The following is a 14,653-nucleotide window of genomic DNA, read 5'->3' on the forward strand; positions in this document are numbered from 1 at the left end:
TTGATTTTTTTCGGGTTTAGATTTGTAGAATTGTTATTTTAATAAATAGTTTTATATAAAAATCTTATAAGAATTGCAATTTAATTTATTTAAGGTAAACATAAAACACGAAAATAAAACATATTTTCTTTTTTGTGTCTGCAAAATATTTATTTTAATTAATAAATACAGCGTGCGTTGCACGCTTTAGCAATTGTCATAGTTTCGATTGTATGCTATCTGAACATTTGGAGATATTACAAATAGAACACGCGCGATTTCTTTGGCACAATCGCTTACACCCGATTATCGAATCGTTTTCCATTTGTAGAATATTTTATTGTCCTGGCCTACGAACAGGTACATCTATATAGTATTTTTATAAAAAATATAAATTTTTTACAATGATATATAAATAACGCACAAGCACAATACTTGAAGACAATACTAAATATTTGTAGAAAAATAGTCTACTTATACTAAGTACACTGAAATATTTAGCCGTGCATAATGATAATAATCATCATGCGTAAATTCTATATTTTGTTAATTAATTAACTACATCACTTTTTTTTTTTCAAACGTCTCTTTCTATCGTTTGTGATTATGTACAATGCTTATGCAACTTGATTAGTTGTGCTACAGACGTAATATGACGTTGAGCTAGTCATCGAGGTATAGGTTTGGCATTTCAATCAGGGAACGTATACGTAATATCTTAAAGTATTTTGTATAGAAGTTATTCTACGATATACGAATTACAATATGCAAATTGTATTTTATTCTCTTAAGACGTTCTTATGCGTGATGTTGTGTTTTAACTTATTCGCATAATATCATTCTAGGATACCCAAAATGATAGGATATTAAATTTACACTTAGTATAAATCGGTAGAGCTGCATCTAGATTGCGTCTAGGACTTTCGTAATATCGCGCGAACGATACGAGCAGCTAGAAAATTTATTTCCCAAGATTTGGAGGTAGTGATGAAAGGCAATTGTGATTGAAAGTGAAGTAGTCGTTAGATGTCCGCGAAGGAAAATATACGTAGCAAGGAACATCACTGAGGAATGCGTGATGTTGAATGCTCCGAAATTAAATAATAAATTCAAGAACAGTCTCTCGCAACGAGAGGCTTCGTTTGTGATAATAACTTACGCAATCGATTTTTCTAGTAATGCAAATGCGAGAAATAAATATGTTTAGTAGCAAGTTTATATTCTGCTAAACGTACCGTCTATTTTTTGGTATTTTACGACATCTTCGCCTTCCAAAAATCGCGATGATACAAATGACAACTATCGCTATGAGAACTGCGCTCACGGCCCATATCGCTTTATGAGTGTTAATCTTTGGCGTATCATTTTTTGCATCATTCGTAGCATCGGTCGATGACGATTCATCGACGGAAAGGTCGATTGATGAATTTGTCTCGGATTTTTTTGGCTTATCTTCTTGAATATATACGGACGATTTAGAGTCCAGAGATTTCTCCACTTTTGTTTGCATATTCTTGTCGTTGCTTATTTTCTTATACGACGATGACGCAGCCTTTGTTGTTATTTGGTTTGTAGTAGTAATCGGCACAGGTGTCGTAGAGGGGGTGTTGATCTCTTTCAAAATGTGTTTCTCCAATTCTTCAAGTTCTTTGTCCGTTGTCGCTCCAGATTTATACTCGAAATTTTCGTTTTCTTCGATGAATTCTTCGAGCGGTGTAAAATAGGAAATGAGCGGGTCTACAATTATATCATCTATATCTAAGAAATTATTCAAAACAGCTTGCCAATCATCGGCTCCTCCTTGCTGAATCATCTTGCTACAAACAGACGTAACAGAAATCCAATAAAAACATATCAAGAATTTGCTTGCAGAAGTATGATGAAACATACACAGTGTTATAACATTCTTATGTTATATAAACTTACATTATTTTGCCGTTTATTAATTTTCCAGTAATATTATCGTATCTCACTTCGGTCGACTCCAGCGTGTAGTCATATAATTGAAAAGCTAGTATTATACCAAGAATTTTTCTGCGTCAATAAAATATTTCCATTATTAGCGTGAAAATAACACAATAGAGTTATACTTTAATGCGTTAGTATACTTACGGAAGATATGGTTTATTTCTAACAATGTAACCATCGTCCAAAAAGGTGGGGCTATCCGTGATAGGAGACATGCCTTCGTACTCTTGCCTACACAATTAAATATATATTATAGTATATATTGTAAAATAGGCCGAAATTTTGATATATTATTTATTGTAATACCTATACTTCCACCAGGACGACATCAAATCGGTCGGATCGGTGATATTCTTATCAATTGCATTTATCCTCCACAAATCTGCTGAGTAATAATAAGCTAATCGTGGAAATACATTCAGCGCGGTTAACATTAAAGACGCAATCATGTGTTTCTCTTGATAGGAGACATTGTCAGTAACGTTCATTAAATGAGTATGTTTCAACCATGCAGGACTTACTGACAATATTCCAAACAGCGTCGATATACTTTCTTCTAATCCTGTAAAATGAAACATTTTTAATATTCAACCACCTTAGTTTGCAGATAATTTTGCATTGTGCGTGTAATAGTCCGAATATTTTCTTACCTGAATATCTATTAACTATGTTAAGAACAGGGGTGGTTTCTTCAGCTATTTGATTGAACAAAATTTTACCGACGTCTTCGTGAGCTCTCAAAAAGTTACTCACACTAGCTTTGGAACAGGTAGACACTCTAAAATAATATTTCAGTTTAATAATATGTTGTTAAATTATAAATGTAATAATTTCTGCATATACATACCTCATTTTACCTCGACAAAAGTTTAACAATCTGGATGGACATTGTCCGTTGAATTCACTATTATCCCAAAATTCAGCTTGGGGAACTTGTTTTAACAGTATTGTGCCCAAATTAGATGCAGTCTTGTATAAAGATTTTCCTACACACTTCTATCAATCCAACAGAGAAGAAATTTCAGGTTTTATTATAATATTAACGGTTGTAATCTATAAATTTAATGTAATGTGAAATAATCTTTACCTTTTTCCAGAGATTTCTTTTGATATCATAGATTAACTCTGAATAAGGCAATACGTCTGATGGTATATCCGTCCAGTCGTATCCTTGTAAATTACCTTTCAAATAAAACCATACAAAATGAAAGAGCGAAAATGATAAAAAATTGTATGTCGATGTCCACCAATTTGCCAACTGTCAATGTTTACCAATTTAATAAACGCTTTTGGTATTTCGCGTCCGCAATCTTTTACAAAAATTTAACGAGAACAGTAAATTAATGAAATACTTGTTTCTGCATTAAAGTTTATCGAAAAATTGATCAACAATTTTTTCTTATTATTGAGAACCAAAATTTCGAATATGACATCACTTGCAAATGTTAATTGCAGATATATTCATTGATTCGTAGATGTTTGTCTTACCGAGTAAATAAGGAAGGGTGTCATTCGCAGTTATTTTATATTTTTGAGCCAGGTTTGCACTGATGAACTTTACAATCTTCTTATGAAGACTATTAATTCGACTCCATTCGCTGTTTATTTTGTCGTATCCGTTAGGATGTCCCGATAACAGCTCCCAATATTCTTTAATATTTTCAGCGCCTATTTAAATAAATTATACATATTTTAATTCTGATATATATATTTTAATATATATATACATATATACCACACAGGGTGTCCCAGAATTACCGTATCACCCGTTAATAGCACATTCCTGAGGTCATTTGGAGACGAAAATCTTAATACCAAAATGTCGAGGCTACTATAGTATTTGAATGAGAAAGGCTTAAAATTTACCAATCAGCTTGTCAGAATTTCGCGCGCTCAAGGACATCGCATCTCGAAAGGACCCTTGCACAACACTTTATGTAGCAGATCATACTTCGTATCAATAGTATTGATTTTCTCTCATGACATGAGAAACGTCATTTGTCAATGGCACGACTGCTTTGACAGTTTGACGCGCATCGTGTTTTAATACAATTTAGAAATTATCATCGTTAGTAAATTCGTCAGTATTGCGAACAATGTAAATAAAGTGAATAAAGTGAATAATAGCTGAGTAAAGTAAATAAAACGTATTGAATAAAGTGTTGTGTCCTTTCGAGATGCGATGTCCCTGAGCGCGTGAAATTCTGACAAGCTGATTGGTAAACTTTAAGCCTTTCCCATTCAAATACCATAGTAGCCTCGACATTTTGATATTAAGATTTTCGTCTCCAAATGACCTCAGGAATCTGCCATTAACGGGTGATACGGTAAGTCTGGGACACCCTGTATATATATATATATATATATATATATATATGCAGTTTACATTCGCAAAATAATGTTAATCAATACTGACCGTTTTCTTGAGCAGCTTCAGCGACAAATAGCAAATTATTTGAATAATTCATTACTAATGGCGTCATGTGGTTGTACCAAGCATTCCAAGCGGCTTGTTTAGTTTTGGCTTTTCCATTATGAGATAGTAAATATTCTGCATCTGAAATCACGTATTATCACAAATTACATTAGTAATTAAGTTATATAATTATGAATCGTAACGCATTGAATTTTTGCTGCAGTAACAGCGTTTATTAATAAAATTATTTTCACTTCTTATATAGTAGTTGATACGATAAAGATTTCTTACCTTCCCGCGAATAGTTTTGCAATTTATTAGATGACTGTTCCAATTCCACGACACCAGCAAAGTCTACTAGCTGTAGGACAAACATAAAATCAATTGAAGTTTCTATTATATATTAATCGAAAGCCATAAAAATTCCTTACTTCCTTCCAATCTTCATTGTTTAGTAATGCATCGCCGGGTTTTTCAATTAAATTATATTTATATTGAAAAGATTCTTTCACTTGTGCTTTTGGATTCTCTTTCTTTGAATCAATTATCTCATTTCTGAGTTTCTTCTTAAGTTTTGCATATTCATATTGCTGCTCTTCCTAAAAAAATAGCGAGATATATTTTCATTTAGTTTATGAAAAAAATCAGGTGTAATGGATTTAATTTTGACGGCATATCTACCCATGTTAATAATGTTTTATTGGAAGGTGAGATAATGAATGACCATTGAGCATTAGCAGTATTGGAACAAATATCTTCATAGTCCAATTCGATTAGTTCTAAGAAAGCTTTGGTTTCGGCATGAGCTTCGTTCGGCGGAGCAGTACTCGTGTAGATGATGAAATTAAAAACAATCCAGCTCCATTTCGATAGCATTCCTTTAATCTGCAAAGTAAATATTTTGATACTGTGATTTGAGTTGTACGTATAATAGAAACGAAGGCAAGGATCCCTTAATTCACAATATTAACGGTATTTGACATGATCAATTATGTGAAAGTTGTGTGTTTATTTTTCAAATATAATTTATTTCTAAGAAAATTAAGTAGATAGGGATATTTATCGTACAATTGTGTATATCGAAATACATTTATTTTAACTTGGCGCCTTGAAATTTGTAAAATGTAAATAAAAAATGATGCCCTTCATTTTAGAGAACGAATATGTATGTATATCGGGCAAGGTGTGCTGTAATATCGTTACAGAATGTTAGGTGGAAAGGGAATTAGTCATCTGCGCTACCATTGGTCGTAATGGCTCGTTCGATGCGCAGGAAATTCTATGAAAGGCTAAACGTTAAATATCTGCAATTATATTTTTTTTACAATTAAAATAATGGCTCGTTAAAGACGATAATTTTAAGCGGAAAAAGATAGTTATGTAAGACAAAATCAAAATGTAAAAGAACTTTTTTAAAGAATTTAAGTCGTTAAATGTCTTATGACATCGATCTAGAAATTGGTGTCACATATTCGAACGTGTTAAACGATAATTGTTGTAAAAATGAGATATAAAATCAATAATGAGTCAGACAACCACTCTTTCTTCCTCTCTTGATTAAGTAATCGAACAGTTTATTAAAACAAAGTTAAGTCGACCTTGCATAAAAAGAGAGAAGACAGAGAAATGATAAGAGATTGTACATTTTTTATAATCTTATTCGTTTTATTGCTTTTATATATATTAAAGTGTTTATAAATTTATTTAGTATTATTAGAGATATATATAAATATTGGACCAAATTCGATATTAATTCTTGATCTTAGGCACGCTAGATCAATAAAATAATTCAGAATAATTATATTTTTCTGTAGATATTCTAAAATTACATTTCTCGAAGAAAATTGGTATGAGACTGTGTGAATACTTTGAAAGCTTGAACGTTTAAAATTTGAGTACGCGTACTTTCTCCGTTGTGTCAATCTACTGTCGACAGCAGTCGAGAACAAAAAAGGTTACACAGCGCAGAAAGTTGCAGCCGAGCCAACGAGATAAATCTCTATAAATTTCAAGTGATACTTGCCGTGTATGCGCATACTCGGATTAGGTTGCAATAGTGAGAAATTATTTCTATCTTGGCCACGCTTGAAGATAACGCGTTCCGGATTCGCTTGCACTTGATCGCGAGTGTCCGATCCATTACGATAATGAGTCATTAATGACCTCAGAAATGAGGCATTCTTGTTAAAACAAAATTAATCACGGACGGTAAAAATTCTTTAGATTGTTTTTTCTCAAACAATACAAGTTCTAGAAAGCATTGTGCTTTGTTTTAATAATCTCTTGAATTCTTTTCTAAGGCCCAACGTACAATAGAGAAAATATTAGAAATAGGAATAAATATTAAATATCGGGAAGAGCAATTTAAAATTATTTTATTTCAAACAAGAGAATGAAATGGATCAATTATTTCTTATTTCCTAATTTATATACATTAATCCATTTCATTTTCTTGTTTTGAAATAAAATAATACTGATTTCCTATATTTAATATTTATTATTATTCCTAATATTTTTTCTATTCGCGTTGGGCCTAAAGTGTAACAAAATTTGTCCATAGATATTGAGATAAGACGATTTTTTGCCGATTTACATGTTTGTTTCTCTGTTCAGATTGTGATTTAATAAATATCCTGTTTTGTTGGCAAAGTAAAATTCCCATTTATAAACTCCTAATAATAGTTGAATGCAAAAATAACCTGCAATAACGCAAAACCAACTAATCATTAATGGATCATTCCATGACAAGACTAATTTCTCTAACTAATTTGGGAATTTAGTAAATTATCTTTTCAAGGATTATTTTCGAGCATCAGCACGAAGGATGATATTTGTAAACAATATTTGTCTCGAAAAGAATCACGTAACGACAACAATTTACAAGTATGAATATCATTTATATAAGCAAGTATTCATATATATAAAAACATTTAACCATTAATTGTTATTATTAATGATCAATAAATTTCTTAAGAAAAATATCACATTGCGAAAAAGATCAGATATCACATTTTTCATTCTGTAAAGTGAAATAAAGTGAAATAAAGTGAAATAAATATACATATATCTAACTTTTGATGACGAGAAGGAAAAACGGAAAACGTAAATAAAATCCAAAATGTAAATAAGATCCATATAGTTACCTTTAATAGTCGAGCGTTGTTTGCGCTCGATTTCCACGGTTCACTAGCTTTTAACGACAAACGAAACGGACAGGAGAGTGTACGACAGAATGCTAGGAGAATCGACAAAGAGAGATCGGTTGCAGAGATTAGGCCGATTGCCCGACGTGAGGGATTCTGTCACAATGGTCAAAGTTCGTCGAGCAATTATTCAAGGAGGGTCCACTGATCGACGGACTCACGCGCTTAATAGGCCGGTAGTGCGTGACGCGTTATCGAGGCACTTGGATTTTGACGTCGCACGACGCACGTTTGCCGTGTGACTGACTGAGCTTTCCTTCGTGCCAAGTTGCGATCGATTCGAAATTCCTTCGCATCACGCCACTATTTTCAACGTCAGTACATGACGATGCGTATCTCACTCGCCTAGCTATCCACCGTCGTCCGCGTGCGTGATGCGTTACTGTAGTTTATTGTCGTCGCATCACCGAGTCGTCGCTGCAATCGCAGCCTTGTTGTGCAGTGATATAAAATAAAACACTTTGCGAGCGGAGTTAGGGATTTTCGGCGCGCTGTGTGGCGCGAGTGACGATTGCGCGGCCGTTCCCGCGCAAACGATCGCCCGCCCGACACGATCGCCGCCAAAATATCTGACGTGCATGCGCGTAACCGTATGGTTGCGCGGACCGCGGCTTCATTCGGCTTTCAGCGTTCAGTGATAGTGTGTCAGCGTGGCCCGTTTCGTAGGCTCTCTAGCACACGGGAAAGCAAGCGTATTTAATTGAGTGAAACATGTCTGGACGTGGTAAAGGCGGTAAGTAGAAAAAAGAATTTTTCTCATCTCGATTTATCGCGCCAGCAACGGCGACGGCGAGCTGACATTCATCGGCGTGTCCTTCTTTCCAGGCAAGACTAAGGGGAAGGCGAAGACCCGCAGCAGCAGGGCAGGGCTGCAGTTCCCCGTGGGAAGAATCCATCGTCTTCTCAGGAAAGGCAACTACGCAGAACGCGTTGGCGCCGGTGCGCCGGTGTACCTCGCCGCCGTGATGGAATATCTGGCGGCTGAAGTGCTCGAGTTGGCTGGAAACGCCGCCAGGGACAACAAAAAGACTAGGCAAGCCCTTCCTTTCGCCGTCTTTGTCTATCCCTCACTTTCCCCTCTCGCGTCGTCTTTCTCGTGTTTCCTGCTGCAACTTCCTGTTTCTATCTCGCGTTCGTGTTCTCGCTCACTTTCGCACCCTAAATCTTTAGTATCGTATAGAGAGAATATAGAACGTCGCCGTTACTGACTTACGGAAGTTATTTCTCGCTTTCGACGTTATACGATTTGCATAATGCATCGTGTTGATTCATCCGAAACATCTGCAAGATATTTCAATCACATCGTATAATTTCGAAATTTATTAATCCTTTTTTTTAACAATACTCATAAATTTTCAGCGTATATGTTTCTGTTTACTTCTATCTGCTGTGAATAATTAGCTAAAATTGTATATACACATAAATGTATTAGTTCCTTGAATTTCTTTTAATATAAAAATGTATAATAGTTTTTAAGTTATTAGCAACAAAAATATTTAACTCATGATATCTTGTAATACTTTCTGCTATTCCAGTGCAATGTTTCTACGCGTTTTTTATTTTGATATTTAATATATATATATATTTTTTCAAATTATGCTAATGTTTATTTTTTTGCAGGATAATTCCACGTCATTTGCAATTAGCTATTCGTAATGACGAGGAGTTGAACAAATTACTATCCGGAGTGACCATTGCTCAAGGTGGAGTTCTGCCTAATATACAAGCAGTTTTGCTGCCGAAGAAAACTGGTACTGGTGGTTCTGGAAAGGGCGACAAAGCATCGCAGGAATACTAGATTATAATACATTTATAACTTTAATCATATTGTAGAAACATGTTTTTGTTTTTTTGAAATTGAAAGGAAGAAATAATATAAATCCATGACAGAACTGAATATTCTCAAAGATAAATTTGTGCAGCTTAATATCTTTTTTTTTATTTTTATTGAAAATGTTTCTGTTTATGATCTGTGAAATTTGTAGTTTTTTTTCCAACAGATTGCTATTTTTTTTCATGTTCTCATGCTGTGCTATGTCTGTCCTGGACACTGTTGAAAGTATAATTGCTTAATAAAATGCATTTAACAGTTATCTTAGTTGAAGAGGTTGCATTGAACAAGCAATTCGAAATTACTACCTTGGTTTGAGACTATGCTGTAATTGTTAATGGACAGTTTCCGCTATATTTAAGTACAATTTAAGTGATATTGTTACTATTATATGTACTCTTGCCCATCTTTCTATTTTTTTTTTTATTTTGTCCTTTTTCATCTTTTATTTATGATTAGTTTACTTCTGATGTTCCATACTTAGGAATCAAACTTTTATTATACTACCAATAAACACTTGAAAATGTAAGACTAAAAATGCTTAAATGTTTTGTTGAACGCAAATAATATTTAAAGTGAAAATAAATGGCATTGTCTCCCCACTTGAAATTCAATTTGTAAGTGTAATCCTTCCAAATGCATGAAAGTAAAACTTGATTATTCAAAGATTAACATTTTTGTTTATAGTTTAATATTATAACAGACTAATATATAATTTATTGCAAATAGTATAATCTATGTTATAAATAGACGCATTTTTATCACGATTTTATCATCTATTTCTGAAAAATTAGTTTTTACAAAGATCTCGTATTATTTATTATTGTGGAAAATTAGTCTAAGTTTTTTTTTTTTTTTGAGATTGGCGCTAGCGAGCCTGTCGCCATCTCGTAAGCGACCCAAGCCTATGTTGGCATATAACAGCATATAAGTACCGCGTCGATTCGACGTGACGTTTAACTTTTGGACGGCAGAGTTCGGTCTGAACAATTTTTCAAAGTGATATATTCGGTGAACGTGTGAATAAACAACGCAAAATGTCGTCAGGCGTCATAGATATCCTTGTGGATATGGGTTTCAGCATGTCTAAAGCGTAAGTTTGTTAATAACATTACATCGTTTCAGTGCCTAACCTGTGATGATATTTGACCGCTTTTTTCAGTGAAAAGGCCTTGGAAATCACCGGCAATAAAGGTGTGGAGCCGGCGATGGAATGGTACGTGAACATAGCATAATACTAAAACTTTCATAGCTATATTAACATTATTAATTTTTATTCTTAGGTTGCTGGCCCATTCGGATGAAGCTGAACCAGCACCTGAACCTTCTGTAGGCGAGAGTGCCCCATCGCTGGCTGCTGACACACCAGCACAGGATACTGTTGCTGGTGCTAGCAGTCAGCCAGTGTCCACTACTGAAACGGCCAAATCTATGAAATGTGATGTGTATGTTGAAATGCAAAGATAAACTTCTAAATATTAGAATATAGGATAAGTGTTTGATCATGCATCAAAATTGATATATTATATCTTACATGGAACTACTCTGAGAGAAGCTATGTGGAATTGCTTTTTCATTTGTTTTTGTAGTTGCGGAAAGCTTTTTAAGTCTAATTTAGAAGTTGAGTTCCATGCCACAAAGTCTGGGCATGATAGATTCTCTGAAAGCACAGAGGAAAAGAAACCACTTACCGAAGAAGAGAAGAGGGAGCAATTAAAAATGTTGGAAGAAAAATTGAGACAAAAGAGAAAGGAAAGAGAAGAACAGGAGAAGATAAATGCATTTGAAAGAGAAAGAAATAGGATACGATCGGGAAAAGAAATGTCTGAAGCTAGAAAAAAGTAAGAATAAAACTGTAATATCAATAGTGAGCAGAATATATAAATCTATATTTTACTTATGTAACAGATTGGAAGAGTTAGAAATGAAAAAACTCTTGGAGCAAAGAAAACGTGAAAAGGCAGAGGAGAAAGAAGCGATACAAAGAGTCAAAGCACAAATCGAAGCTGACAAAGCAGCAAGACGAGCCAAAGCTGCCGCCGAAAGTAGCCAATCAATTAATTTATCACCTGTAGCAGCATCTTCATCGACATCCACATCCACACATCATAGGAAGGATTACACCGAAACCAAGCTTCAAGTATTAACATTATTTATATGAAATTTGTACCCAATACAAACACATAAATATTATATTTCAAACAATAAAATTTCAGCTTAGGCTTACTAACGGACAAACCTTGACACAAAGTTTTGGAAGCAAGGAACAGTTGTCTGCAGTGAGATTGTTTATTGAAATGAATAGGACAGATGGTAATGGTCCTTTTCAGCTCATGACTACTTTTCCCAAGAAAGTGTTCACAGATGAAGATTATGATACGCCATTAGATGTATTAGGTATGTTGCATTTACAATTTATTGTTATGCAGAGTGTTTCACAATGAAATTGATAAACTTCGTGCTTGGGGAATCATGGATTGATTTGACTTATCAAAATATCAAAAGTTTATTGATGTAAGTTACAAATGCTCAGGCATATTCAATCTGATTTACATTTAATATCTGTTTAATTATCAGTTTACACTTGCATTGATAACACTTTCACATATTTATGTTACATTGATAGTACTGTCACATGTACTATTCAAACTGGCCAGCTTGTACCATTTCCAAATCCAATTTAATTAATTGTGCAGTTTTGTTTGTGTAGTGAGGTAACATTTATGTAATCGCGATATTTAACATATAAAGAATCTATTCTTTCGGAAGCGCAACATAGATTTCTTACTCGCAGGTTTGGTGCCCTCAGCAGTCGTAATCGTCCAAAAAAAGGTGGAATAATGTGGCCAGTGATGTCTTAATTTGTAAGCAAAAATACTAATGTATATTATCATACAGATTAATTATGATATATTAATTTTAATATAATATTTTCTTGATTATGAACACATGGGGTAAACTCTTTGTCTGTAATACACAAAACTTTTTTCTGATTTCTGAAATCGATCTCTTTGTAATTTGTTTTGTATGAAAATCGTTATAATTAAAAATTTAAATGATAACAGAGAGAGAGAGAGAGAGGTTTTTTAAAATTTTATATTAATATTTATTATTTAAACTAATGACATTTTTTTGTATATTATATGTACAATTATCTGACAAATTTGAAAGCATATATTGTTTATGTGATGTGTGTATATATATATACACACACAACATACATATATAATACTGTTTAATAATTTTTAGTTTGCACACGCACATACACATGCACCCACATTGATTTAATACTATCGTTACATTTGTTTTGCAAGATAACGTGGTACATAACTGGGATATATTATCTGTTTGTTTCTATCACAGTTCGTAGGGAAATTATAAATGCCGTCACAATTAGTCAATTGTAATGACTTGTCGAAACAAATCCTTATCTCATTCACATAAGATTCACCCGTTTTCTGAAAGAAAATAAAGTAATGCATTTATGTAAGAGAATTTCACATCTTTATCTTTTATATGTGAAGATTTTTTTGTATCAGAAGAAAAACTATTCAAACGCGTTATTTATTTCCATGTTGAAATAATTTTTAAATTTACCTCATGTTTCGCACACGTTATTTGACCTCTTTTGCCCAACACTTCTTCAATTGCTGTTAACATCACGTCTATCGTATATGTTTCACCTGGTAAAATATTCGCTTTCGCTAGTACAACTATCATATTGTAGGTGTCAAGTAATTTTAGACCTTTCTCGAAGTAGTTTAATTCACTATTCAAAGCTTCTATTACAACTGCACAGGTACCATGTTTGTCCCACTCGTGTTTCCAAAACGTATAGGGCTTGGATCCATTTTGGATGTCGATCCAATTCTCTTTCAATTCATTTTCTATAGGCGCCAGAGCGCTTGCATTAAATGGCAATGATCTGTCACAATACTGTGGTCCCATTGTGTTATATTTCGTGGGCCAAATTCCGTGAATGGTCCACTCATCACGTTTAGGTAATAAGCAACTGTGTGACTCAGAATTTTCCTTCCATACAAAACATGCTGTCAACGGCCATCGTTCAGTAAATATCAAAACATCAAAGTCTGCAGACGTTTGTCTTCTCCATTGTCTTGAGACCGATCTGAAGCAGGAAACATACAAAACTACACAAAACTTACAATTTGCAACACTTTAAAAATATTATTTAAGTTATTAGAACAATTGTTTTATTACTTTATTACATTTTATGCATCAAGAAATATATAAATAATAATGACTGAGATATCATTATTACTCCAATATTGTAAGAATATTTTCAATCTAATTAGGATCAATCTAATTACTTGAACAATAAGAATATTTACGCGCTCAATTGATTGAGCAAGATCGAACCAAAGATCAATTTATTTCGAACATGCATTAATTAAATCAACATTAGATAGTTTTGTTTGAAAGTAGAATTATGTCTAGGTGTTTTTTTTGTTGATGATTTCGTTAGAATTTCTTTTGAGGTGACTCGCGCGTCTACTTGTTGACACTTTTACACAGGCACACACATGTACACCTGTGCTGATACCAATATATTTCACCTTCAATTATCCACATATTGACATAGGAAATTATATAATATTGCAACAATTGTTTGCGTACGTACCCATGCGTCATGTGCAGTAAAGACAGGAAAAAAATACCCAATACGATATTATATTTGTGCATCCTGACAGGAAACGAAAAATTGTTTCACGTAGAGGGAGTGGAGAGAAACTGGTCCGAGGAAGCAGCGTTCAACGTTCAGCTAAATACGTTTAACGCTCCCACTACCTTTTTGTACGAGTGCCACCACTACCTTTTCTCACCGCTCTTTATATCTGCCTGTGTAGGCAGCAGATGGTCTTTCCTACCTGATCGCATTGTGAAATGTTTTCGTAAATGTTTTGTGAATGCTACAATGACATGTGTAACGAAGTGTAAAGTACATATTTTTAATTATGAGCACTCACAGTTGACATAATATTACATGAAATTTATAGCTTGAAGTACAATTAATATCTTAGCAGGTTTTATTAGCAATTATATGTTGTGACGTTTTGTTTTAATTGCATATGCAAGTGATAATTATTTCTCTCTTAAAAAATATTTTAAGTAATTAACATACACGACATATCACTGGCCAACATAACATTTGGCACAAGTAATTTAAATGTTAATATAGAATGTGATACGTTTTATCTATATAATTCCCGTGTGTGATATTTTTAAATAGCGAAC

General features: G+C 33.6%; 4 protein-coding genes across 5 annotated transcripts; 2 read left to right on the forward strand and 2 right to left on the reverse strand.

The window, feature by feature from the left end:
* Nucleotides 1–123: 123 nt before the first annotated feature.
* On the reverse strand, nt 124–7,917 carry LOC105672116 (angiotensin-converting enzyme 2-like). Its single transcript, XM_012366828.2, has 13 exons — nt 7,507–7,917; nt 5,045–5,248; nt 4,795–4,962; nt 4,655–4,724; nt 4,364–4,504; nt 3,436–3,615; nt 3,035–3,129; nt 2,795–2,943; nt 2,598–2,725; nt 2,254–2,509; nt 2,092–2,178; nt 1,906–2,013; nt 124–1,796 (listed from the first exon to the last, which is right to left on the reverse strand). Exons 2-13 carry the CDS (start codon nt 5,237–5,239, stop codon nt 1,205–1,207), a joined length of 2,169 nt encoding a protein of 722 aa, XP_012222251.2. The 5' UTR covers nt 5,240–5,248; nt 7,507–7,917; the 3' UTR covers nt 124–1,204.
* Nucleotides 7,918–8,143: 226 nt separating this feature from the next.
* LOC105672128 (histone H2A) lies at nt 8,144–9,999 on the forward strand. The gene is made up of 3 exons (XM_012366853.2): nt 8,144–8,299; nt 8,392–8,599; nt 9,187–9,999. The coding sequence occupies exons 1-3, from the start codon at nt 8,278–8,280 to the stop codon at nt 9,362–9,364; spliced, it is 408 nt and encodes a 135-aa protein (XP_012222276.1). The 5' UTR covers nt 8,144–8,277; the 3' UTR covers nt 9,365–9,999.
* A 323-nt stretch (nt 10,000–10,322) lies between these two features.
* On the forward strand, nt 10,323–12,343 carry LOC105672122 (UBX domain-containing protein 1). The gene is made up of 7 exons (XM_012366847.2): nt 10,323–10,490; nt 10,560–10,613; nt 10,681–10,842; nt 10,987–11,238; nt 11,306–11,537; nt 11,614–11,794; nt 12,192–12,343. The coding sequence occupies exons 1-7, from the start codon at nt 10,435–10,437 to the stop codon at nt 12,236–12,238; spliced, it is 984 nt and encodes a 327-aa protein (XP_012222270.1). The 5' UTR covers nt 10,323–10,434; the 3' UTR covers nt 12,239–12,343.
* RNaseX25 (Ribonuclease X25) lies at nt 11,936–14,629 on the reverse strand. Of its 2 annotated transcripts, none has more exons than XM_012366850.2 (3): nt 14,040–14,629; nt 12,995–13,548; nt 11,936–12,855 (listed from the first exon to the last, which is right to left on the reverse strand). In XM_012366850.2, the coding sequence occupies exons 1-3, from the start codon at nt 14,041–14,043 to the stop codon at nt 12,694–12,696; spliced, it is 720 nt and encodes a 239-aa protein (XP_012222273.1). In that variant the 5' UTR covers nt 14,044–14,629; the 3' UTR covers nt 11,936–12,693. The 2 variants fall into 2 exon arrangements, with proteins under 2 accessions (XP_012222273.1, XP_012222272.1); XM_012366849.2 differs by having other exon boundaries at nt 12,995–13,526; nt 14,040–14,182.
* Nucleotides 14,630–14,653: the final 24 nt, after the last annotated feature.

This window comes from Linepithema humile, chromosome 4 (genome assembly GCF_040581485.1).
Source record: "Linepithema humile isolate Giens D197 chromosome 4, Lhum_UNIL_v1.0, whole genome shotgun sequence".
NCBI lineage: Eukaryota > Metazoa > Arthropoda > Insecta > Hymenoptera > Formicidae > Linepithema > Linepithema humile.